The 27,458-nt window shown below is 42.7% G+C and overlaps 1 protein-coding gene across 7 annotated transcripts in view; it reads left to right on the top strand.

The window, feature by feature from the left end:
- Positions 1–27,458, top strand: part of ACSL4 (acyl-CoA synthetase long chain family member 4) — a 98,905-nt gene that overhangs the window by 58,475 nt on the left and 12,972 nt on the right. For 5 of the 7 annotated variants that reach the window (XM_070759521.1, XM_070759522.1, XM_070759519.1 and 2 more), the window contains 12 exons: positions 828–937; positions 1,607–1,745; positions 4,921–5,071; positions 6,873–6,996; positions 9,067–9,138; positions 10,022–10,161; positions 10,963–11,135; positions 11,822–11,896; positions 13,247–13,438; positions 14,909–15,023; positions 22,674–22,831; positions 25,074–27,060. In XM_070759521.1, coding sequence (XP_070615622.1) covers positions 828–937; positions 1,607–1,745; positions 4,921–5,071; positions 6,873–6,996; positions 9,067–9,138; positions 10,022–10,161; positions 10,963–11,135; positions 11,822–11,896; positions 13,247–13,438; positions 14,909–15,023; positions 22,674–22,831; positions 25,074–25,231 — 1,607 coding nt within the window. In that variant the 3' untranslated portion in view covers positions 25,232–27,060. Of the gene's footprint in view, positions 1–827; positions 938–1,606; positions 1,746–4,920; positions 5,072–6,872; positions 6,997–9,066; positions 9,139–10,021; positions 10,162–10,962; positions 11,136–11,821; positions 11,897–13,246; positions 13,439–14,908; positions 15,024–22,673; positions 22,832–25,073; positions 27,061–27,458 lie in introns of those variants that run through there. The other 2 variants (XM_070759524.1, XM_070759525.1) reach the window with 1 other exon arrangement.

Genomic DNA, 27,458 nt, shown 5'->3' with positions numbered 1-27,458 from the left:
CCCCAAACTCTTTCATAAGGCATTACAAAATTGACTCTTATGCTTCAGTGGATGCTGCGTTCGGCAGAAGAGTCCTCCAATCCGTTATCTCTCACGATAGCAAACTAATCCCTCCCTAGGGACTCATCTATTGGATATGTCCCACGTGACTGCTGGACCCGCTCTCTCAGTACGGAGAATAGGCGTTGATTGCTTACCTGAACGCCTCTTTTCGTACGATGAGCGGGTACAGCAGTCACTTCCCTCCCTGTATTTCTTTTCTAACTATGGTTATTCCTTTAACCTGTTTTTTTCCTATCATGAGAGTTGAACACTATTGAGCCTAAGTCTATGGATTCGCGAATTCTGGGGAAGGGGCGGATCCAGCAGGCTTTTTAAAGACTAGGCTCAGTCCTCGACGGATTGGACAGCGAGCAAGCCACGTGACTACTGTACCCGCTCATCGTACGAGAAGAGGCGTTCAGGTAAGCAATCAACGCCTATTTTATGATATTTCTTGCCACAGTTGTAATTGAATCACTGCAATTCTTAAGTTAGTGACATGGTTGTTAAGTGAATCTGGTTTCCCCATTGACTTTGCTTGTCAGAAGGTCACAAAAGCTGCCAAGCCTTCCAAGTTTTGATCACATGGCCATAGTTATGCTGCTGCTGTCACAAGCGTGAAAAACAGTCATTTTTTTCCCAGTGCTGTTGTAACTTGGAACCATCACAAATGAACTGTTGTATGTTGAAGACTACCTGCGCAGAACACATAAAATGAACAGGGAGTATTTATTGCTTTAACTGAGTTAGTTATTGACCTAACTAACTTCTTGCTTTTAAAATAGTTGTTACACTATACGCAACCCTTGGAGAAGAGGCAGTAACCTATGGATTAAATGAATCCGAAGCATCGTTTCTAATCACTAGCTTAGATCTTTTGGAAGGCAAACTGAAGGTAAATCTTTCTGTAAGCATGATAGTAAAATTAAGTATTAGATCAAAATAAAATTAAAGCTGACTTACTAAAAGATACTGGGAATAATGGGGACGGGGGGCTAAACATAATTTAATCTGTAAGTAGAGCCTACATTTTATTTTTTTTAAATAATATTTGTATTATGTATAGCATGTATTATGTATCATTCATTACATTATTTTAATATAATATAATGTGTACTCTGTTGAGTAAAGAAGATTAACCTTCTTAAGTTCATTAGGCTGAATTTCTGAGTATACTATAAAGACAGTGGTAGTTTGCAATGAGACTTTAAAATGTGTGTGGTTGTACCCTGAACAATTATTTGAAAATTGTCACAAATTAATCATTGTGGACAAATACTGTAACTTGCCCAGCAACTATACTTTCTGTACTAAACCTTGAAAACTAGCCACTTTATTTTGTATGGAACTTCTTTGTCTTGGAAATGCTGTAGCTGTGTAAATAAGATTTTCCCATGTTTCAGTGGTTTTTGAATAGTCAGAAGTAAGAAGAATATATTTTTAAAATATCATTACAACAACCAACTTTCACAATTGTGAGAAGCAAATGCAGATGTACATGCCATGTATTGCAAATGTTTGCTAGGGTTTCTGCAATCAACTCTCAACTATTTTTGTTCCACAGAATGTACTGTCCAAAATTCCCTGCCTCAAATACATCATTTATGTAGATAATAAGACTATCAATAAATCAGACTATCCTAAAGGGCTGGAAATTTATAACATGCAAGCAGTAGAAGAACTTGGAGCCAAACCAGAAAACTGTAAGTAGACCATCTGAAACCCTTTCCAACAATCCTGTTATGTGGGGTTCCCCCCACTTTCTATATAACAAACAGAATTCCAGATCATTTGAATAATTTCATCTTTAATTCTGCCTAAGAGTATACGGGTAGTCCTCAACTTATCGATCATAATTGAGCCCAGTATTTCTGTTGCTTAGTGAAACATTTAAGTTTGCCTAAGCAAACTTTTAGTGAAACATTTAATCCCTAAGCAAAAACTCATGGAAAAAGGTATTAAAGTAGATTGGTTACACTACCTACAAATAAAATCAAAATATAATGAAGATAAGAACAAATCAGACTTCCAAAAAAATAACCCCCTCGATAAAATAATTTTTGGTCCACAAAAAAAGCAAATATCAAATATATACAATATCCTCCTTCAACACGATACTGTTGAAGAAATAGTTAAAGGATCTATGATAGCGTGGTCACAAAACTTTGGGTACACAATTTATTTAAACGAATGGGAAAAAATTTGGACTGCTAACTATAAACTAACGATGGCAACCTCATATAAGGAAAACCATTATAAAATGTTCTACAGATGGCACTTGCCACCTGCTAGACTTGCAAAAATGTATCCAAATCTATCACCATTATGTTGGAAATGCAGAGAAAAAACAGGTACATATTACCACATCTGGTGGACATGTGAAACCACCCAAAAATATTGGGAAAAAATTAAAACTATACTAGAACAAATTACTTCTCAGACTATCCATGCGAAACCCGAACTATTTCTACTAGGAATCACAAGACAAAATTTTAGTAAAGAAAACAGATATATTATAATCCATATTATTACAGCCGCACGGATTTTATATGCACAATTTTGGAAGCAAGAAAAAACCCCAACTACTCTATCACTCTTGATTAAAATAATGGAATGCGCAGAAATGTCCAAACTAACAATGGAACTGCAAAACAAGGATGAGACAGATTTCTACAAAGCTTGGGATAAATGGTACCTCTGGTTAAAAAAAAGGAATTATCTAAAAATTACTCATCAAGAAAAATATCCAACAAAAACAACTTGAAAAAATAGCAATTTACATCACAAATCATAACATCAAACTGAAACAACAAACTGTAAACATCGATCGACACGAACTCCAACTTTACAAAGAAAATAAACCCCTAAATGAATTATATATATTGGCACTAAAAACTACATTCAAAACATATCGATAAAGCCTTAGGGTAAAACACACCAACTACGAGCTCAAACTACAGGCCACAAATCATGAAAGACCCAGCTCTAACGCTGGTTTTCGCTTCTCTATCCCCCCCTCCTTCTTCTCCCTATCCTCCTTCCTTCTATATCTATTTCCCTCCCTTCACAACCCCCTTCTCCCACTCCCCAATTACTACATAAGTAGAGTGTAAAAAATGTACAATATGCATATCTCTTTTGTCTTTCTGTATTTGGTTTTTATTGTATATATTTAATAAATTTATTTTCAAAAAATAAAAAAAAATAAAAAATAAAAAAAAGAACTTGGAGCCAAACCAGAAAACTGTAAGTAGACCATCTGAAACCCTTTCCAACAATCCTGTTATGTGGGGTTCCCCCCACTTTCTATATAACAAACAGAATTCCAGATCATTTGAATAATTTCATCTTTAATTCTGCCTAAGAGTATACGGGTAGTCCTCAACTTATCGATCATAATTGAGCCCAGTATTTCTGTTGCTTAGTGAAACATTTAAGTTTGCCACATTTTATGCCTTTTTTTGCAGCAGTTGTTAAGTGAATCACTGCAATTGTTAAGTTAGTAATAGGGTTGTTAAGTGAATCTAGCTTCCCTATTGACTTTACTGGCCAGAAGATCGTAGAAGGGGTCTAAGACACCGCAACCATCATAAATATGAGTCAGTTACCAAGCATCTTGGTCATAAGTGTGAGAAATAGTCATAGGACACTTTTTTTTTAGTGCCGTTGTTACTTTAAACGATCACTAAAATAACTTGTTTTTAACTCGAGGACTACTTCTAATACTTTCTCCTTTGGCTAGGAGAGTCTTCAAGACTGCTTGTTCTTGCTTCACAATGCAGGCAGTCCTAGACTTAATGACCATAATTGAGCACAAAACTTCTGTTGTTAAATGAGTTTTGCCCCATTTACCACCTTATTTTTTTTGCCACAGTTGATAAGTGAATTGTTGCAGTTGTTAGGTTAGGAACATGGTTGTTAAGTGACTCTGGCTCCTCAATTGACTCTGCTTGTCCCAAGGTCACAAAAGGGATCAAGTGACCTTATTTTGTCACGATCATGGGCATGCCTTTAAGGTTGTAACTGTGGAAAATGGACACGTCATTTTTTTTAGTGCTGTTGTAATTTTGAATGGTCACTAAATGAACTGTTGTAAATCGGGGACTACCTGTAGCCTGTTTCTCTAGAAATCTGCCCTGAATTTGAAAGGGAGCAGACCCAGTCAAAGGCCTTGGTCCTCTTCAAGGACAAAGGGAGGATGTCATAACCCACAGAAAGAGCAGCTGTGACTTTGGAGATTCCATCTCAAATCTCCGTGGAGAAACAAAAGTCCAGCATGGTTACTGAGGGGCAAGAGAGACATCTTATCAGCTGCTTGAGTTGTGCCCAAGGCTGTGCCACAAGGGTTTTGAGACTCTCCGGAATTAGAGGATTCTTTACAAGGGGCATCACCACCACCACCATCATCATGAGCTGGTGCTTCTCATTTGCCAGCACTAGAAGTAAAAGTAAATATTTTTTAAAAATAACCCTTGGCCTTCCCCCTTCAAGATTTTTCATAGGTGAGTAACTTAATGGAAGAATCTTAAGAATTTTTCCTCTACCAAACTGTCATCATAGTTGCTATCTGGCACAAACCACAATGATGCAAGTGGCATAACTGGCTTGGTCACACGGCCATTGCTTCAGTGCCTTGAATACCTAAGCCCACATCTTCCTGTCTCAACATTGATCAGATTTCCCCTCCCCCCCACCCCCCAATTTTTCAACCTTTTACTGTAATGTAGACCACAAGGCTTAGCCATGCTTGGTTTGCAAGTTTGTTTGCACTTATACTTAAGCTGTTTTTCTTAACAGTGTAGAATCGTTTATTAGTTTTAGTCTCAGTTTTATTTTCTTCTTAAAATTGCAATATTTTGCCTTCTTATCTTCCTCTAGTAAGCATCCCTCCATGTTTCCCTGTTCCTACGGACATGGCCCTAGTAATGTACACCAGTGGCTCCACAGGGAGGCCAAAAGGGGTCATGATGGAGCATAAAAACCTGATAGCTGGAATGACTGGACAGTGTGAGCGAATACCCGGCCTGGGGTAAGCTATTCTGGCCATTAAATATATGCATTTGTTTATAATTCATTGCCCACCACTAAGCAGATGGGCTGAGAATAGAAAGGACACCAGCGACGTGTTCTCAGTCGCAATCATCTAAGTCAGGGTCTCCAGCCTTGGCAACTTTAAGACGTGTGGACTTCAACTCCCCGAATTCCTCAGCCAGCTCTTCAACTTCAATAAGCATAGCTGGCTGGAGAATTCAGGGAGTTGAAGTCCACAAATGGTAAAGTTGCCAAGGCTGGAGACCCCTGATCTATGTCATGGTTGTCTCAAAGCTGCCTTTTCCAAAAGCCAATTGGTCTTTCTTAGTGTTTTCTTTAGGAGCGTATTGCTTCTTATCCAATAAGCTTTTGTAAGTTAGAATTAGAAGTTAAAAACTGAAGAAGCTTCTGGATGGGAAGCAAAATGTTTTTAAAGAAAAAAAAACCAAGGAAGTCTGGTTGCCTTTAGAAAAAGCACCTTTGGGATAGCAGGTAAGAGTCCAACAGTTAAACCCATTCTCTGGTGGATCTTCCCATATGTGTGCTACCTTCTCCAGCTACAAGTGTTCGTCTTCTGTAAACAGAATGCAGAGATTGAGTCGGCCCAATTCTTTTAGCATCCTTCCTTGATGCTTGGCAGTGACAACAATTTATGTTAAGAGGTTAAATCAGGGATGGATAATGCCGTGTTCCCACAAGCCTGTTGGACCTATAATAATGCCAGCAGCCCTCCCCTTCCCATCGGTTTGGTGTGCTAATGTCACAAACATTGGTGTTCCGTGCACGGTCTTAAGGTATAATTGCCAAATCTTTTGTTATTTTTGAGCAATTTGCATAATTTGGGGAGATGGGTTTGGGTTATGGTTAGGACACAATAACATCTGATATTAGGAGGATTATGTATTACTGGCTTAAGATCTTGTGATCATAATTGCAATAACCTTAGAATTGAGGGTTGTTTGATGCTCTCTGAGGTTGGTTGTTTTCTTGCGGATGTGTCATTACCCAAACTAGGTAACATTATCTGTGCTGATGATGTTATTATTTGAGTAACGAAATATCTTCAAGGAAACAACCGGACTCAGAGAGCACCTCATTTCAACCCTGAACTACAAATATTCTCCTTTATTGGAGCCTTGGCATTGATCCATGTTACCATTTAGCTCTTTCTCCTCTATATCCACACCAATACCATATCCTGCCCAGCCCATGCAAGAAATTTGATGGTGCTCATTGATGCTATAAAGAATGCTACTTGGCATGTTCTGAACTTAATCAATAACCTGTACCTTAAACATTGGTCTATAAACTTAAAGAGATTAGTCATCAAAATGAGAAATAAACATATTCTCTCTCTCTCTCTCTCTCTCTCTCTCTCTCTCTCTCTCTCTCTCCCTCTCTCCCTCTCCCTCTTTCTCCCTCTCTCTCATTCCTTCCCTCTCTACTCCCTTCCCTCCTCAGTTCCTCTATCCATTTCCTTGCCTCTTTGGGCCGCTGGGGCCTCCTCTTCGCGAGCCGGCCTGGTCCCAGTGACGTTTTATCAATCTGAATATACATTAGACCAGGGGTCTTCAACCTTGGCAACTTTACAACTTATGAACTTCAACTGTTTGAGGAATTCTGGGAGTTGAAGTCCACAAAATATAAAGTTGCCAAGGTTGGAGCCCCCTGCATTAGACTACAAGGATTTAGTAGTCCCTGGTAAAGAGACAAAAACCCCAACCATGTTCTGTGTTTATTTAGACCAAGATAACCTGACTGCCATATTGAAACAATTTACTGTACATTTTCTCCCTTAGACCCAACGACACGTATATTGGCTACTTGCCTTTGGCTCATGTATTAGAACTGACAGCAGAAATTTCCTGTATTACTTACGGCTGCAGGATTGGCTATTCATCACCGCTCACCCTGTCAGACCAAGTAAGCCAATGGAGGGAGCTGCTTTGTAAATTGTCTAGAAGGAAAAGTGTTCAATTAATGCCAAAACATTGAATATAAATCCATTTTTTATTTATTTTTATGCCACCCTACAAGGTGACTCTGGGCAGCTTTAAAAGTTGTAAAACAAGTAGCTTATTAACAAATTAAAACATTAACTGTACAGATTAATAGAATAGAATAGAATTTTATTGGCCAAGTGTGATTGGACACACAAGGAATTTGCCTTGTCTTGTATGTATTATTAATGCATTACTATTACTAATATAATACTAATGTATTATTATATAACTTTAGAACGAGAAGGAACACTGTGGCACAGGGGCTAAGGCACTGAGCTTGTCGACGGAAAGGTCAGCAGTTCAGCGGTTTGAATCCTTAGCACCGTGTAACAGGGTGAGCTCCTGTTACTTGTCCCAGCTTTTGCCAACCTTGCAGTTCAAAAGCACATAAAAATGCAAGTAAAAAAATAGGGAACATTAAAATATTATTAAAATATGATATCCATTTATACAAATATAAACAAAGATATCATTGATAAAGAATGTATATACACGATGCAGTTCCACCTGTAAATATGAACACATGTATGAAAAAAAAATACCAATAAAAATATTTTTAAAATATATAGGGACCACCTGGTGGGAAGGTAACTGTTCGGTGCACTTTTGGCGTTTAGTCATGCCGGCTACATGAGCACGGAGACATCTTTGGACAGTGGTGGCTCTTCAGCTTTGAGACAGATGAGCATCACCCCCTAGAGTCAGGAACGACTAGCACATATATGCAAGGGGAACCTTTACCTTTAACCTAAAGAGAAAGAAGTAGTCTTGAAACGGAACAAAATGAAAGAAAATATGATTAAGTGGCACAGGATTTTGGTTACCCCATTACACTAAATGAATGGCAACAAATGTGGAGTAGAAACAAAAAGATAACATTAGCTACACACTATAAAGAACACTGGTATAAGATGTATTTCAGGTGGCATACAACCTCCACAAAATTAGCTAAAATAGACAAAAAGTGTTCACCTAGATGTTGGAGGTGCAACAAAGAATTCGGATCATATTACCATATGTGGTGGAGTTGTGACAAAGTTAAAAGATACTGGGGGGAAATCCAAACAATAGTTAGAAGAAATATTAGAGAAAAAAATAGAAAAGAAACCTGAACTTTTTTTGTTAGGTATAACATGAAAATTTGGGGGGGGGGGGGGATCAATTGTTTCTAGCCCTCCACATAAGGACAGCAGTGAGAATAGTGCTTGCACAACATTGGAAAAACAGAAATTTGCCTATTGAGGAAGATATAATTGAAAAAAATCACATTGTGTGCAGAAATAGATAGTTTAACCAAAGAAATAAAAAATATAGATGAGCAAGAGTACACTAACTGTTGGAGTAGGTTTTATCACTCGATGGAGAAAAGTAAAAAAAAAGTAAAATCAGAGAATTAATAAATATTAGATAATATGGGAAGTAAATGTCAGAAACTTGGTCACAAAAGGAAAATCAAAAGACATACCAGAATAAGTTCTTTGCTAAAACTTGATGCATATACAGTATGTAAATATAATTTATGTAATAGTAAATAAGCACCATTAGATTTGTACTACGGGCACATCACAAAAATGTCCAACTTTTATTTTAATGGTTTCTGTTTCTTTTCTGTGTGAGTTTGATTGTTTGTGTTTTGTGTGTTTAAACAAAATTTTACTTTTATTTTAAAAAAATTAAAAAGAGAAAGAAATAGTCTTAAGATTGACATAATCTGAGCCAAAGTTATGTGCACAGATAAGGACATCTTAAAATTCTATTCCTGAAACATTTCTGAGTTTCTCGATTGCAAGTTTTCTCATCAGCTTTAGAATATGATCATCTCTTTGACCCTCAAGCAGTGAAATTTGATGAATACTCTGCCTTTCATTCCTTTGGCTTATTATTTCAATTTGCAAAATTCAATAGCCCTAAGCTCCTTTCCATTGTTTTATTCTTATGTGAAAATGATTGAAATTAAAATTGGGTTCTCGCTCTCTCCCCCTTCTTTCAGTCCAGCAAAATTAAAAAGGGAAGCAAAGGAGACTGCACTGTTCTGAAGCCCACTTTGATGGCAGCTGTGCCAGTAAGTATCAGTAAGGATGAGATATATATGAAATTTTGTGTATTTCATGCTGTAACTTTATTAAAAATGGCTTAAATGTTAAATTTTAAACTTTAAAAAGTACAGTAACTTATTTTCCCCAGTAGGTTTATGTAGATTATCCATCTTAGACTCATAAATTTTAAGAAATAACCCCTACATCTGAATCTTTTAATACCTAATTTTATTAGTTTCTTAAAATATAATATAGTATATATTATTATATAAAAGTAAAAAAATGAATTGTTATGCTATTACCTTATTCTACTGTACCAGAAGTCAACAGTTTTTCCTTCGTTGCCATTAGTTTGTTTTGTATTTTTGTATTTTATATTATATTTTGAGAAACTAATAAAATTTTGTAATTTGGTATCTTATAAAACCAATAGCAAATGTGTGTATATCTACAACTTTGCTTGAAATAGCCATCAATGCTTGCACATAAAGTTTCATGCAACAGTTTCAATAAAGATGGCCATTCTTCACTATAATCATCTATACGTAATTTCGGCATAAGTTGGGAGTAACGTCAGGTCTTCATTCCAATGAGTAAACGTAGCCACAGATTTATTTATTTTTTCTGGCAGTTCTTCATTGAAATGGATCAAAAGGGAAGAGAGGGGCTCATTATTTCCTCTGCTTTCCACTGAATGCCTAAGTAAATAACCCCCAGCTAAAATTGACTGCCAATACTGTAGATTAGCCTGATTACATATTAAATGTTATACAACTAAGGAAATAATTAGCTCAGCTGTTTAAAATGATGAATTGCTCCTTCCTGTTATCCTTACTCACAGGTCTGAGCTGGTATGAACCAGTTCAGGAATAAAATGTTTCTTAGCTGTTTCCTTTAAATTGTTTGTAGGAAATCATGGATCGAATTTATAAGAACGTTATGAGTAAAGTTCAGGAGATGAACTATTTCCAGAAAACTTTGTTCAAGATAGGATATGACTATAAATTGGAACAAATAAAAAGAGGTTATGATGCACCTCTCTGTAATTTGTAAGTATAGTTGATGTATTTTAATAATTGTTGCAAGTATAACTTAGGATTACATTTGAGTAAAAAGCAAACAAATACTGGTTCATCAAGACTGAACAGACTCTGGGTCTAAATCCTAACCTTCCCTTCAAGCGTACATTAATTCATCATGGAAATCAGTGGTTCTTAAGTGCAGGTTATTGAGCTGCTTTTTAAATTGATACACTGAGATCATTTATCTTGGGGGGCTTTGTAAGGTAACCTTTGCCTGACTGCTGTTAATATATTGAGCACCAGCCCCAAGAATTCCTGGCCATTCAGGCAGTTACCATGCCAGGTGGAGATTCTGAAAATTGCAGTCCAGATTATCTGGAAGGCCCCGGGTTTTTCTTTGAATCTCGCCATACAACTAACCCTTGGGTTAATGTAGAATATTTTATCCTGTAAAAATTTCCTGAACTTCTAGGGAACCTCCGATGAATATGTTCAGATCTCCTTGACCTGTACATAATCAGAATTGAACTAGATTTCCCTGATCTGAAGGATAGCCATATCTATCATTTTGGGGGGCAATGGTTTCAATGAGACGGTTGCAACCTCAATGTCAACTGAACCTTTAATCCAGACTTTGAAAACCAGATTCTTGGTCATTTCTGAACAGAGCAGAAAGCCGATCAGATCTCTAACATTGGGCGGAATCCAAAGCAGGTGGATTAATGGGTGTGTCTTGGAAGTGGGCCATAGGGAGTGATGTATCTGCTGTTTATAAATCCTTTTAATGTGCCCTTTCATTATGTCATTGTGGGATTCTTTTCTTTGAAGGCTGCTGTTTAAAAAGGTGAAGGCCCTCTTGGGAGGGAACGTACGTATGATGCTTTCTGGAGGGGCTCCTCTCTCATCTCAAACCCAGAGATTCATGAACATCTGCTTCTGCTGCCCTGTTGGCCAAGGCTATGGCCTGACAGAAACCTGTGGAGCAGGCACCATTACTGAAGGTAAGGATTTTGGATTAGCTTCTTTCATTGTAAAGGTATTTTGTGCAGAGCCCTTGAGAAACAGCCTGCAGGGCTGTCTTTAATCTAGTCTGCAATTACATGAAAAGAACTTAAAAAGCATTTGTATAGAAGAAAAGGCAAAGCTGGGGGGTAGAGTTAAGCATGTCATAAGCTTAGAATACTTGCATTGCCAAAAATAGTCAAGTTCAACCCCTGTTGAATTCCGTTGACCCTTATCTGGCGCCGATTCAGATTGGAACTTGACTAGATTCCTGTGTATAGGCTTGAGAGATAAATTTTCTGAACTGAAACTTAATGTATTATTCTGTTCTCTTGTGCCTGACATTAATAAGGACCATACATTAGGTTGCAGTTAAGATGTATTGCTCAAGTCTATACATGATAATCTAAATTTTAATACTGAGTCTTCGGAGAGGGGCGGCATACAAATCTAATAAATAATAATAATAATAATAATAATAATAATAATAATAATAATAATAATAATAATAATAATAGTTGGTGTTAAATAAGAGCCCGCAGAATTCAAGAGGAATTGGACTATTTCCTGGCAATATAATAACTCGAAGCTGATAACATGCTTAATTCCACCCTCAGTTCTCCCTGCTCTTCTCTTGCAGTTTGATTCTGATCTCATTCCTTGTTTCTTGATGTTTTCTATCTAGTAACTGACTACAGTACTGGAAGAGTTGGAGCTCCTCTTATTTGCTGTGAGATTAAGCTCAGAGATTGGCAAGAAGGTGAGAAAATCCCATTGTTCAAATATACTTTAATTTGTTTCCATGCTGAAATAGTGAGTATCATGCCCTTGACAAAGTAGATAAATACAGTATGTGCTTGTTGGAAAGTTATTCCATCTCTAGGTTTTTCTCACAAAGACCTTTGACCCATCTCTAGCCATTTCTCTTTTTTGGGGGTAGGGAAAATAGCACCATCTTGGAAACCTGATTATTTTTGGTCCAGGTTGTCCCAGTTATAAAACTGTCTTTCCCTTGTGGGATGAATCATATCCCATAGAAAATCATTAACCCTTTAAATCTGTTGGCTTAAGAAGCCAATGGCCATAGATACATTTAATTTGTATTGGTTAAACCAGTGCATTTCAATACTGGCAATTTTTAGTGTGTGGACTTCAACTCCCAGAATTCTCCAGCCAGCATTGGAAATCTGGGAGTTGAAGTCCACATATATTAAAGTTGTCACTGTTGAATTTTCTTTTGTTTTATGTGATCTGTTCGGTGAATCAATTTCCTAAAAGATTTGCTGAGAGAAACAGTGATCCTGTATTTGCTTGACTCTGGGAAGAAGCCCACTAAATTTAGTGGGATTATCTCTGAATAAGAGTTGTTTGTGTCCCAAACGTACCTATATATTCTAGATCAGGGATGTCCAACCTTGGCAACTTTAAGACTTGTGGACTTCAATTCCCACACTGGTTACAGAATTCTGGAAGTTGAAATCCACAAGTCTTAAGAATGCCAAAGTTGGATGTCTCCATTTTAAATTCAAAGGTTTTTTTTGTCCCCAGAGTTTGTGATTGTAGTTGGACCTAATGCATCAGTTGTCAGGCTGAATCCATCATGGATTTGGAGACGTTGGTCTGCCACACTTTACAGTTTAGAATGTAGTCTTGCAGTAGGAACTTGGGAGGGGCTGTTGCATAAGGGAGGTAGAGATGTAACCATAACAAATTCCTTCTAGCTTCACAAGGTCATCCTTTGTTCAGCGCCTGCCCGGAAGCTGTTGGAGCTGATGTTGGCGGAAGACAAATGGTCAACATTATGAACTTATGGGTGTGGGAGCAAGGGAATGAATGGTAGCTTTAGATTTAGGTTTCTCACAGATTTGGGTTTCTCACAGACGTAGCAACTTAGCTTTGGTAATAAATTGAAACTTTGAGGAATGCTGTGCCTGGGATTCTGATTTAGTTTTGGATGCTATTTCGAACCCTCATACCAGCGCATATTAATTTAGTGGCCTAACATAATCAGCATGTTCCTGCCATTCTTTCTGGATAACCATTTTGATTTGACTTAAAGGAACTGCAGCCACCAATTTATTATTTATTTATTTCTGCTTTTTTTTTTCAGGAGGCTACACAACAAGAGACTTGCCACACCCTAGGGGAGAGATTATAATTGGAGGGCCCAATGTCTCTATGGGATACTTCAGAAATGATGAGAAAACAGCCGAAGATTTCATTGTCGATGACAAAGGCCAGCGATGGTTCTGTACTGGAGATATTGGAGAATTTCATTCCGACGGGTGCCTCCAAATCATAGGTGGGCAAAATATTTTGGTTTGCTCACTAAGAAACCTGTCCCTGTTTTTATATGAGTAAGCTTTTGAGACACACATACTTAACAGCCATATAAAACAGTTGCCATTTTTTAATAACGGTCTTCACTTTTATTTGCTATTTTAAAAATTTGGTTCTGGCAGTTGCAAAGGTAGAAGATGTTGTTGTTGTTGTTGTTGTTGTTGTTATTATTATTATTATTATTATTATTTATTGGATTTGTATACCGCCCCTCTCCGCAGACTCAGGGCGGCTAACAACAATGATAAAAACAGCATGTAACAATCCAATTAATAAAACAACTAAAAACCCTTATTATAAAAACCAAACATACACACAAACATACCATGCATAACTTGTAATGGCCTAGGGGGAAGGAATATCTTAACTCCCCCATGCCTGGTGATAAAGGTGGGTCTTGAGTAATTTGCGAAAGACAAGGAGGGTGGGGGCCATTCTAATCTCTGGGGGGAGTTGATTCCAGAGGGCCAGGGCCGCCACAGAGAAGGCTCTTCCCCTGGGTCCTGCCAAACGACATTGTTTGGTCGACAGGACCCGGAGAAGGCCAACTCTGTGGGACCTTATCGGCCGCTGGGATTCATGCGGTAGAAGGCAGCGGTTCCGGATGTATTGTGGCCCAGTGCCATGTAGGGCTTTAAAGATCATTACCAACACTTTGAATTGTGACCGGAAACCGATCGGCAGCCAGTGCAGGCCACTGAGTGTTGCAGAGACGTGGGTGAATCTAGGGAGCCCCACGATGGCTCTCGTGGCCGCATTCTGCACAATCTGAAGTTTCCGCACACTTTTCAAAGGTAGCCCCATGTAGAGAGCGTTGCAGTAATCGAATCTCGAGGTGATGAGGGCATGAGTGACTGTGAGCAATGACTACCTGTCCAAATAGGGCCGCAACTGGTGCACCAGGCGAACCTGGGCAAACGCCCTCCTCGCCACAGCCAAAAGATGATGTTCCAATGTCAGCTGTGGATCGAGGAGGACGCCCAAGTTGAGAACCCTCTCTGAGGCGGTCAGTAGTTCCCCCCCCCCCCCAGGGTAATGGACAGACAGATGGAATTGTCCTTGGGAGGCAAGACCCACAGCCACTCCGTCTTGTCTGGGTTGAGTTTGAGTTTGTTGACACCCATCCAGATCCCAACAGCCTCCAGGCACCGGCACATCGCTTCCACTGCTTCGTTGACTGGATATGGGGTGGAGATGTATAGCTGGGCATCATCGGCGTATTGATGATACCTCACCCCATGCCCTTGGATGATCTCACCCAGTTATCTCAACAATTGTTTTTTTATGAAAAACTTGGCATCGTTGTATCTAAAATAGAATCAGGAGAATGCCAACTTTGCCCTTCAGTCTCTGGCTTCATTGCAGGTTCCTTCTGAATAAAGGAGGAGGATGGTTGCTCAAAGCCCCAAATTGTGTGTGATTGTTTCCCCAGATCGTAAAAAAGACTTGGTGAAGTTGCAAGCTGGAGAATATGTGTCTCTTGGCAAAGTTGAGGCAGCCTTGAAAAACTGCCCCCTGATTGACAATATTTGTGCATATGCAAAAAGGTGAGTTTACATATATGTGATCTTTCATACAATTTCATGGGATTTTTAAAAAAAAAAACCCTGCAGAGTCAGACAGTGAGGAGGTTGGGGAGGAACATGAACCAGTCCAGAGGTTGGGGAAGGCTTGGACGAGGGCTCTGCATCAAGAGGTAGAGAGGGCCAAGGACACCTGGCAGTTATCAGCTGCCTCCAGAGCTGGACAACAGTGAGGCAGAGGAACAGCTGGAGCCTGTTCCAAGTGTTTGCATGTGCAGAGTTGCCAGATGAAGGAAACAGGTAAGAAACAAAGTTTGACTTGGGAGTAAGGCCACACAGCTGGACAGTGAATGTTCTCCACTGCACTGGGAAGGAGAGTCCAACATGGGGTAATTACCAATCCTATTGGTAGAGACTGAGTTAATTTAAATATTTAAATGCGAGGTAGCCACCGCCCCTTAGCAGCCCCCAATACCTCAGTTTTAAAAACTCAGTCTAAGTGTAGAGACTTGAGTTTTGTTCCTCTGTAAGAGGGAATAGTATAAAGAGTTAAATAAGTAAAATAAGAATCTGTAAATAATCTGTAAATAGATAACCTGTTTAATGTTGTTTCTTCTATTCCTGACAGATCACAGCAGAAGAAGAAGGATGGATTCTTGAAGGGGTCTCTGTCCTCCGTGGACACCACCCCCACCTTTATTCTCCCCGGGCTTCCCTTCCCTCAGCGGGTACTATGCCAATCGGGGAGCGACCCAGCCTAAGGTCACTGGCCTCAGCGGCCAAACCAGGCTGGTAGCCGAAGGTGAGGGGGTCCGTCCCCCTCACTGTGAGGCTTCTGAGAGGACTTCGCGGCGAAGGAAAGGTCTTGGCAAGCCGCCAGCGCCTCTCAGCTGTTCGGCGGCGAAGAATAAAGCCGCCGCCCGCCGCGCCGCCGCCGGAATCGCCGCCTCCGGATGCCTTGAAAGCCGCTGTGGTCGGCGAAGAAGGTTTTAAAAGGAGGAACGGTGTGCTCTTCCCTCCAGGGGGGTCTATAATAAGCCCCAGGGGAAGAGTAATGTTCGCGGGCCGCCATTTTGGGGCGATTTTCCCGCGCCCGCCATTGCTGTCAGGAGATTTTCCTGCAACCAATCAGCAGGCGGAGTACAGGCTACAGGGCGCATGTGTGGCCTTTATGAGGTGATTAGTCACCATTTTGGAGAGAGTTCTTTGTAAGGAGAACATTCTTTCTGTGACTCTCGAGGCCTTGTTGCTTAACTACTGTTAATTGTGAGTAGAATGGAAGATAAAATGCCAGAAAAAGGATCTTCCCCCAGCACAGTGCCCAAGGATAAGGGCAAACCAAAGCCCAAAGAGAAATCAAAGCCTTCCTCATCATCCCTTAAAGAGGCAGAGAGAAGGATTATGGCACTAGAGCAGAGGCTGGAGGCAGCCATCCTGACACCTAGGATTGCCTCGCCTCTCCCTGCGCAGTTGATGTTCCAGGCCAGGGATTTACAAGCTCCCCAGTTGGGTACAGTGGAGGCCTTGTCAGAAAGGGATTGGTCCCCAGAAAGGCAGTCTCCATTTCTGCCTCAGCCTGTTTATGCTGCACCAGGCCTTAGTCAACCTAGACCTGCTTCTGCTTCTGCTGCACATGCCTTTAAGAGTGGGCCTTCAGCAACCTTTACACCCACGGCAGCTGGACTCAGAGTAAACCCTGATACCTGGCAACAGATGTCTCCAGCCTTGCAGGAGCTGGTTACAGATGCTTATTCACAGGGGATGGCAACAAGAGCGCAGGAGTCACGCCCTGCTCCATCCAGAAACCCTTGGTCAGTACCGCCCCTCTCGGGTATGGGGTCCTGGGTAGAGGAACCTCCCCAGTTGGAAGACACCGAGAAGGAGTATGACTTTTCTGATGACGAGACCGCTCCTGAAGCACCAGTTGTAGCAGGTCTCTTCAAGGCTTCCTTCTTTAAGGTGTTGCTTCATAAGGCTAAACAAACAGCGGACTTGCCAGGTCCTAGCAAGCCTACAAATTCCACTGAGGACCCCAAACCATCTACTGTCCTCTTTAAAGAACCCCAGCCTGAGACTGACCATGTGCCATCTTCAGACATCTTCATACAAGGCATTAAGCGTCCCTGGCTCACTCCAGCAGCTGCACAGGGACCTTCAGTCATGGAGCGTAAATTCTACACGCTGGATGACGATATGGAGAAATTATTGGAGTTTCCGCCCATTGATCAGCCTGTAATGACTCTAATTTCAAAGGCTTTAGTTCCTTCTGAGACTGGCGACAGCCTTAAGCCAGAAGATAGAAAGGCTGAGATATTATTGCGGAAGTCTCACTTAATGGCCAGTTGGGGATTTCGGGCAGCGGCGGCGGCCTCTTTTTTCAACCGGGCCTCTATAATATGGCTGCAAGAGGTTCAAGCCCGTCTAGGCCCAGGTGATGGCCGTTTAAGACAGGACATCAGTAAGCTGTTAGCGGCAGCTGAATTTTCCGCCGATGCCACCCTGCATGCGGCAAAGTTTTCGGCTCGGGGGATGGCGACCTCTCTGGCTTCCAGGCGACTTCTCTGGCTGAGGAACTGGCCAGCGGACCTCAAGTCCAAGTGGAACCTGGCTTCCTCCCCCTACCAAGGTGAGAAATTGTTTGGGGAGTCGCTGGATCCGGTCCTAATTGAAGATAAGGACAAACGGAAGTCCCTTCCCAGAGCGTACAGGCGGCAGGAGCGTCGTACTACTCCTTATAATCGTCGCCAGCCTTTTCGCTGGGATTCCTCATCGTCGGGGGGGCAGAATGTTAGGCCTTTTCAGCAGGGCCAGTATGGACAGTCATCCTTTCGAGGTGACCGTGCCCCATTTCCGGACCGACAAAGGGGGTATCAGCAGGCTCGGAGACCATTCAGAGGAAATCAACGGGGCTTCAAACGCAATGCCAAGTGACTTTCATTCGCTTGCGCCCATAGGAGGCAAACTACAACTTTTCAGTGCCTCCTGGAGAAGTATCTCCACCGACAAATGGGCGCTAGCCACAATTGCTCAAGGGTTGCGTCTGGAGTTTCTTCAGCCCCCACCTCAACGTTATGTCCAGTGTCCATCAACCCGCGATCCGTTGAAAAATCTTCATTTACAGCGGGAAATAGAACATCTTTTGCACATCAAGGCGATAGAGAGAGTGCCCGAGCATGCCAAAGGAACAGGGTTTTATTCCATCGTCTTCCTTGTACCAAAAGCTTCAGGAGGGTTCCGCATGATCCTCAATTTGAAATCTCTCAATGTCTTCATCCGGTATCGGAGATTTCGGATGCACTCTCTCCAGTCGATTCTCGCCTCTATTCGTCATCACGACTTTCTTTCGTCAATAGACCTAAAAGATGCTTACCTGCACATTCCTGTTTGGCCAGCTCATCGTCGTTTCCTCAGGTTCTGCCTCAACGGTACTCACTACCAGTACCGGGCAATGCCGTTCGGCCTGTCCTCTGCGCCTCGGACATTTACAAAACTAATGGACATATTGACGGCGCATGTCAGGGCTCGGTCTGTGCGGGTGATGGCATACTTGGACGACATCATCGTGATGTCCAAGTCACTGCCTCGAGCGCAGCACGACTTGACGCTCACACGAGAGGTCCTGGAGAGCCTCGGCTATACCATCAACGAGGAAAAGAGTCATCTTGTGCCTTCTACCAGCATCCAACATCTGGGGTCGATTATAGATACCGCCCAGGACACGGTCTCTTTGACACCGGAACGGCTTCTCAACATTCGGCGACTGGTCAGCGACCTGTGTCGACATCATCAGGTCTCGCTGGCCATGTTGTCCAAAGTACTCGGGACTCTGGTTTCAGCGATTGGAATCGTGCCATGGGCTCGATATCACATCAGGAAGCTCCAGTGGTTCCTGCTCCCGTACCAAAAGGTCAAGGTCAGTCATTCTCACCGGCAGGTGAGGATTCCAGCAGGCGTGAAACATTCTCTCAGATGGTGGTTGTCCCCAGCCTTGTTTCGGGGCTCGCCTCTCCACAGTCACGACCATCTGGTTCTGACTACGGATGCGAGTCTGTCGGGTTGGGGGGCGCACATGGGGCCCCATATGGCTCAGGGGTTATGGTCTCAGGAAGACCTAGCTCCTATCAATATCAACTTTCTGGAGCTCAGGGCAGTGTTTCTGGCACTTCAGGCCTTTTCCTCCTTGGTTCACGGCAGAGACATACTGGTTCTAACAGACAATGTAGCAACCAGGGCCCATCTCAATCACCAAGGGGGCACGAAGTCACAGCGTCTAATGCTCGAGACTACAGCTCTCTTCGATTGGGCCGAACGTCATTTGTCTTCATTGAGAGCGGAGCACATTGCAGGGACCAGCAACGTGCAGGCGGACTGGCTGAGCAGAGCGACCATCGATCCTTCGGAATGGAGACTCGCTCCGGCTCTTTTCCACAGCGTAGTCCGCCGCTTCGGGGTACCATCAGTGGATCTATTTGCAACCCCGGCCAACACCCAATTGCCCAGGTTTTATTCCCGGTTCACGACTCCAGGTGCGGAAGGGGTCAACGCCCTGTTGTCCCCCTGGCCCAAAGGCCTCCTTTATGCCTTTCCACCCACATGCCTGATTCAAAGAACGTTGGACAAGATGGTGCAAGAGGGAGCGGAGTTAATATTGATGGCTCCCCATTGGCCGAGACGCCCTTGGTTTGCCGACCTGACAGCCTTTTCGGTGTCCTCCCCGTGGAGGATTCCGGATTGCGAGATATCGTTATGCCAGGGGTCAGTGTGTCATCCGAACCCGCAGTGGTTCCAGCTGACCGCCTGGCACTTGAGAGGCTCAGGTTGACGAATCAGTGTATCCCGGACAATGTGGTTGATACCATGCAGGCCGCCCGTCGACCGTCTACGGTCCGGATTTACCAAGCTACATGGGCAGCCTTTTGTAGGTTTTGTTTAGAACAACGTGCTAACCCTCAGGAAGCTTCGGTCATTTTGGTGCTGCAGTTCCTACAGGCAGGTGTTGACAGAGGTTTAGCGCCAAATACTTTGAAAAGGCAAATAGCGGCCCTGGCAACCATTGTACAGGTACCGTTTTCCCCGTTCACTAGCACAACATCCTTGGATACGGGAATTTGTTAAAGGAGCTGTCAATTCCCATTCTCCTCCGGTACATAGGTTCCCGACCTGGGATTTGACTCTCGTACTGAAAGCTCTTACTTCACCTCCCTTTGAGCCGCTCAGGACTATTCCACTTCGTCTGCTGACAATAAAGACTGCATTTCTTGTGGCGATCACTTCTGCGCGCCGAGTATCAGAATTGTCTGCTCTGTCCACTCGGTCAGATTTGTGTGTGTTCCACTCGGACAGGGTGGTTCTTAGACTAGATCCGACCTTTATTCCCAAGGTCAACTCTGGGTTTCATAGATCGCAGGAGTTGGTCCTTCCTGATTTTTGTACTCATGGTCAACATCCGTTGGAGTTGAGGTGGCACAAGGTAGATGTTAGGAGGGCCTTAAAGATTTATATTAGGAGGACTGATCAGTTTAGGAAGACTGACAGGATGTTTGTATCATTTGCTCAGGGATCTATGGGACTAGGGGTCTCATCTAAATCTATCAGTCGCTGGCTTAAGGATTGTATTGCAGAAGCGTACAAAGCCAGGTCTCAATCGCCTCCGGCGGGCATAACTGCACATTCCACCAGGAGTGCGGCCGCGTCTGCCGCATGGAATACTCAAGCATCTATTGAGGACATTTGCAAGGCAGCGACTTGGGCTTCGCCTACAACCTTCATCCGTCATTATAGACTGGACTCGGTTGCTTCGGCTGAAGCTTCCTTTGGGAGACGTGTGTTGCAGAGGGTTTGTTCCTCTCCGTCGACCGTGGCACAGCCTTTTCCCTCCCAAGGGATGTGAACTTTGGTATATCCCATGTTGGACTCTCCTTCCCAGTGCAGTGGAGAAGAACCGTTGTACATACCTGAACGGTCTTCTCGATGCACTGGAAGGAGAGTCCAAACCCACCCGGCGTAGTGGCCAGGTCGCCGGAGTATTTGGGTTGCGAGGTTTATATGTTAATTGTTATATGGTTAAGGTTCAATAAATTGTGTTACCTCTATACTGTCTTCGTTTTTAAAACTGAGGTATTGGGGGCTGCTAAGGGGCGGTGGCTACCTCGCATTTAAATATTTAAATTAACTCAGTCTCTACCAATAGGATTGGTAATTACCCCATGTTGGACTCTCCTTCCAGTGCATCGAGAAGACCGTTCAGGTATGTACAACGGTTCGTCCCTCCCAGAGGGAATAGAAGAAGAGTGATAGGGGAGGGGTATTTGCAGGAGACAATTAGTTCATTTGGGCGAAGATCTTCATTTTTGCCAAGTATTGTCTGTTATAATGTGGAGTCAGAAAGATATCAGCTTTGCAGCTCTCCAAGCTGATAAAGGGAAATTGGGAAATACCTTGAAAAACGGTTGGTGGGGACTTTTCTGGAGTTTTCTGGAGAGGAATTCACTGTAAACTAAATAAAATGGGGATTTTATCGGGATGTGGAGTCGGCTTTGTGCTTTTGGGGAAAAAGAGTGGGAAGGGAATTCTGGGAGTTGAAGTTTATACATCTTAAAGTTGGATATGTTGGGAAGCATTAGGTACTATAAGGTACCCAAGAAAAGGTTGCCCTCTATATTTTGAGTGAGGGCGCTGACCAGCTTTCAGATGGTGCTGGACTGCATTCTGTAGCCATAGTAGCTTGGCATTTCATTCAGAAACCCTTTGAGGGGTTACAGGCAGAGGTTTGGACCAGTTCAGGCAAACCGGTAGGCCTGCCCACCCCCCCACCCCCTCTGGCTTTATACTGTCCTATACTTCTCACCCTCTGGCTCGCTTGCTCCACCCTGGCAGCCCAGCTGATTGCCGCACTTCTCCTACTCTACTCACCACGTCAGCCCAAAAAGGTGTGTTGGAAGCTGCTCACAGGAAATGGCCATGCGTATGAAGCCACGTGCTCATATTTTCATTCCTGCGCTAGCCAAACCAGTTGTTAAATTATACGATGACCACCTCTGGTCACAGGTATCATAGGTAATCATTCTAGATCTAAATACTCATACACTATATAAGGACAACAGTATTCTTGTGATTTCTTCTCACCTTTTAGCTATTATCTACACTCACACACACACACACACACAAACACACACACACACACACACGATTGACAAGTAGCCATAGAGATGTGGTGCTGGCTGTCAACTTGGCTGGTTTTATGGAAGTCCCAGGGATCAGCTTCTGAAATCCCCCTGCTGGGAGATGGGTGGGCTTCCTTGGGCAGTTGGTTAGCCGCTGTGAGAACAAACTGCGGGATAGATGGGCCGGAAATCCAACCCAGCAAAACATTGTTATGTTCTTATGATCTGAATAGTGTACATAGTTGGAGCAACCTTTGTCATTTCTGTTTTAATTTAATTTGGGAGGAAATGAATTGAAATAATATTCAGGTCTCTGGGAACCTCTACATAAAAGTTCACATGCTACAGCTAGCATGTGGATTTCAGTAAGAATCCCCCCCCCCCACACACACATAATTTCATACAGAACCCCAGTTGAAAAAGGCTTGTTAGAATGATTTCCAGGGTAAAACATTTTGCTTAGTCAAGGATTGCTAAAAACTAAATCGTGTTTTCTTATGTTTCAATTCAGCAACCAGTCTTACGTTATCAGTTTTGTGGTTCCCAATCAGAAGAAATTAATGGCACTTGCTGAACAGAGGGGCATGTCTGACAGCTGGATCAATATCTGTAACAATCCCATCATGGAATCGGAAGTTCTGAAAGAGATTAAGAACACGGCTAACAAAAGTAAGCAAATGAAGCTGTTTCTCTCAATCATAGAGTGGTTACCACTCACAATCTTATCTGCAACCGACACTCTGCTCGAGTATCATTCAGTATCTTACTACTGATAGGGGAAAGTTTCAAAGCTTTTGCAAGCCACTTCCCCGTTACTGCATTCCCCCCCTCCATTTCTCCCAACAGTGTCAGGAAAGCAAGAGGAATTGTCAAAAAGGGGGCTGTGGGCACACCATCCAAGTCCCATTCTGGGTGGATTTTGCTCGTGTGGCCCTACACCTCATTCCCAGAGTCCTGTCCCACTCTTTTTCCCTTCAAAAGTGAGGAAGGTTCAGTAGAATCATGATCTTCAGCAAACTGAGATTGCATTCCCATGAGCAATTACATCAGTACACCTTTATGTGTATTGTCAGTACACCCTTATGTGAAAGCCTCCTGTCACAGAATATGTACCAAGCCAGGTCGGTTGTCAAAAATTCACAATTCAACTGCCCCTCCTCATTTTCAAAATTCCAACCTATTTTTTGCTTCCCTGCGATGGAGACCTAGAAATCAGTCTGTATCTATTTAGCTCCCTTCAGTTTTGCAATTGTTCATCCACGGGTCCCTCCTGTTAAGTCTCATCTTACTGCAGTTTACTTTCCTTTTAAGGAGCATGAAAATGTTGATTAATTTTGTTAATTAATACAAGCATTTTTGTACACGGTGTTGAGCCAAGAACTTATATGGTTAGATTAGAAGTGCTGGATGTGAAAGATAACTGTATTCCAATCTGTGATGTTGGAATACAATGCAAATCAAGTGGAAGCACAGAGCTAGTCTAGAGTCACTGCACAACAGTAAAACCAATCCTACCTGAATTCCTTGGAGCCTTAACTAATTGTTCCCAAGAAAAAGGCTGCCAGACTGCGGAGTTTCCTATATTATAGCAAAACATAATGTAACCTAGTTGTTCATGTCTGACAAATGATAATTCCAAACATTTATCTAGTTCAATGATGGCTAACCTTTTTTTCATCGTGTACTGAAACCATGCACGGGCCGACACCCATAATGCAAAGCCCCTGCACATGTGTTCATGACCCTCTCGTCACCTCATGCATGAGCATACAATGCTCCCCATTTTGGGCCTAGCAGGCCTTCTTGTAGCCTCCTGGGACCAAAAATGGGTCATGGGGGGCTGCCGCCCCCTCACCCCTGTGCATGCATGCATGAGACCCCCAACCCCTAGCACATGAGACCCCGTGCATGCATGCACGTATCCCGCATGCCCCCGCACATTCTGAAAATCAGCTGGCCAGCGGGAGGTGCACTTCTGGGCAGTAGAGCTGAGCGAGGTGACAGCTCACGTGCCCGCAAAAAGGGCTCTGGCATGCTGGCTGTGGAAGGCCTGCCCTAGGTTTGCCATCAAGGGGACAATAAGGCTCAGCTTCTTGCTACTTGTACTTTATAGGATGGAAAAACTACCACCCTATCTGCAATTTCCAACCACCTCTGCCTTTTGCAGTGTTGCTATTGCCAAAATTGGTGCTGTGGAGCTTTGCTGCTTTGATGTAGGAGGCCCATAAAAACTCAAGCCATTGAGTATAATTTTAGGAACAAAGCAAATTTCCTACAATTCCCAGAATGAAGAGAGAAAACCAGGGCTAATTGGTCCCTGTTGCTTCAGCCTTCCATTTCCTTAAAAAGCAAGTCAGGACCTAATTTGATGTATGGCCTGGACCAAAGTGTAACTACATAGCCCATCCTGCTTGGTATGGAATCATATGCCATAGCATATTGTTATTCAATCTTAGAATTCCTTCACTGGCTGGGAATTTAGGGAGTTGAAGTCCAAACATCTCAAAAGGAGTCAAGGCTGGGCAAAGCTGTGGTGTCTTCTGGGCCTGAGAAGCTATGTACTGTAGCATCATTTAGTGAGCGAGCCGAACTTCATATGTAACCTCTGCATAATAAACTCTGGCATTGTGGAAGGAAAGGAAGTAAGAGTATCACAAAACATCAAATGCTTTTCAGTAATGCAAAAAGAGATTCTGAGAGTAGATTCATGGAAGTATTTTCAGATAGAAAATGGTCTGAAAGGTCTTGTGAAGCTACACTTGATATTATCCTGCCATCTGCTGGCCATGGGGAAGAATGCGCTCAAGAAAAAACTAGTGAATAACATGTGTAAGTTGTGTCCACCTGCCTGGCTCTTCTCTCTTCAATCTCTGTTTTCTTCCTCCCCCCCCCCCCCTCGTTGCTCTTCCAGTGAAGTTGGAGAGATTTGAAGTGCCCATCAAAGTGCGCCTGAGTCCTGAGCCCTGGACTCCCGAAACCGGCTTAGTCACTGATGCTTTCAAACTGAAAAGAAAGGAGCTGAAGAATCATTACCTCAATGACATCGAACGGATGTATGGAGGGAAATAAGACCTCTCCATCACCCTGCATCAGAAAACCGTGCATTGTTTCTTCTGGAATTGAAGGACAAAATGAATTTCCCAAAGAGCGGCTCCATTTCCACACAGAAGCTGTGTTTCATCAAATAGTTTACTCTCGGTTACCCAGAAGGAATGGCTGCGCTGGCTTTCTGCCCTGCAGTTTTCCAAGATGCTGTCAAAAATACCAACCCACTGCCATGGTTTCCTTAGACCACTCCCTGTTCCAGATGGCTGTGTTCGTGTGGAACTCCCTCGCTGGATAAACCAACATTTCTTACCTTTCTGTCCCAGCTTCTTCTTCTCTGATTTGAAAGCAGTGAGATCATCTTGGCTGAGTCCAGGGCGATGTTTTCAAAATGGATGAAAAGAAGCCAGTTGCAAAGGGGGACAGGGAAGAGGGTTGGGCAGAACTGAGCCCCCTCTGGAAATGGCGGCTCTCAGGTCCTTTGCTGAATGGCTGATTTGAAGGTGACTCGTGGGAGTCACAAAGAGAGAAAGAGGAATTTCTCCTGTGAAAAACGGTACTTTCAACCCAGCTGTACCCCAATTGGGGTCCTTGCACCACGTGCCAAGTTATTCTTTCCTTTCTGCGGCACCATCCTTCCCATTTCCGCCATGAAATTATTCCTGCAATTTCTGATTATTATTTTTTAATTACTCATTCTGGGGAAAAAGGCACTGTTGGCATTTGGCCATAGTTTCCAATGCTCAAGAGAATACTAGTGGTACTTTTAAAAGTCACGTTTGCTGCTGCTTTTGGAGGAAAAAAACCCCTTTCACTGCCATTGATGAACACACGCAGATTCCCTCCTATTTATTTTTCTTCCTTTCAAATCGTTGGGTCCCAAACCGAAAGAGGGAAGAGATGGCCGGTGGTATAAAACATTAAGAGTGCCTAAAAAAACAAAGAAGCTATCCTCACAGAGGATCAGAGGTAAATTAAGACATTCCAATCAAAACATTTCAAGCCCTCTTTTGGAAGAAGACAAGTGGATGACTTTGGCTGTGTCTACCATCACTTTGGCTTGCACTAAAGAATGCTGGCATTACTGCCACGATTAAGCCGGCATCTTTTCCGATCATTTATTTATTCGCACTACCTTTAAGAAAAAAGAAATCAGTGGAACAAAAGAAGACCTGTAGCCAAAGTAGGCAGTGCACCACTTGCTTTTGCAGACTGTTATGCTTTGGGGCAGGGGTCTTCAAACGTGACAACTTTAAGACTTGTGGACTTCTACTCCCAGAATTCTCCATCCACGAGTCTTAAAGTTGTCAAGCTAGAAGACCTCTGCTTTTTGGGGATGTTCGTGCACACCCCCATCGTTGATAAACTATTTGGTTATTGCTGTTTTGTTTTTTAATTTTATCTTAAAGGGGCATTTTAATTTATCTTTTGACTATATTACATAAAACAAAATCTTATATTAAAATGAATTTCTCTTCTATGCGAGTGATGGACGTAGCCTTGGCAACTTTGTGTTTTAAAGTGTTTGCAAAGGGAAATTTTTTGTCTGGTATTTTTATTTAAAAACTGGAACTCTTGATGTACAGAAGGCAGTTTCCTCTGTGTTGCTGTGTGTATTATTCCACAGAATAACATAGTTTGTGCACTGGGCTTCTCTATTCATTCTAGTAGTTCACACTTGAAACAAAAACTGAGAAGAACATGGCAGTGACGGGATGCTGCTTTACTGTCCACTTTTGATCTTTTTCTGTATGTGGCTTCCATTTTTGTACAAATGTGGCTATCGAGTGCATTGTATTGCCTTTTGGTGGCTCTAAAGTATTTATAAAATGGATTCTCTTTTATTCATTATACTTTAATGTGTATATTATGGTTTAAAAAAGAAAAATAATTGGATATTATTTGGAGAATGAAGGAATTTTGTATGAGATGTTCAATACACAGCGGTTTTAAACACAAGTTGGAGAAATTCTCCTTTTGCAAGGTAGATGTGTGTGTAAGCCATCTTCTAGAGCAGTGTTTTTCAACCGGTGTGCCGCGGCACACTAGTGTGCCGCGAGACATGGTCAGGTGTGCCGCAAAGCTCAGCTTCCGATCTCGGAAGCTGAGCTTCATTCTTCCCGCCTCCTTTGGGGCCCAGCGGGAGAGCGCTGGCAGCATCAGCATCAGACAGTAGCCGGGGCGGTGGCTGCGAGCGGGAGCTCCAGGTCAGAGGCACCGGCATCGCCCCGCCCAGCTGGAGATTCCCTGG

This window comes from Erythrolamprus reginae, chromosome 8 (assembly GCF_031021105.1).
Source record: "Erythrolamprus reginae isolate rEryReg1 chromosome 8, rEryReg1.hap1, whole genome shotgun sequence".
In the NCBI taxonomy this organism is placed as follows: domain Eukaryota; kingdom Metazoa; phylum Chordata; class Lepidosauria; order Squamata; family Dipsadidae; genus Erythrolamprus; species Erythrolamprus reginae.
Note: the sequence above shows the minus strand (reverse complement) of the source record. Positions and strands in the feature narration are given on the sequence as shown.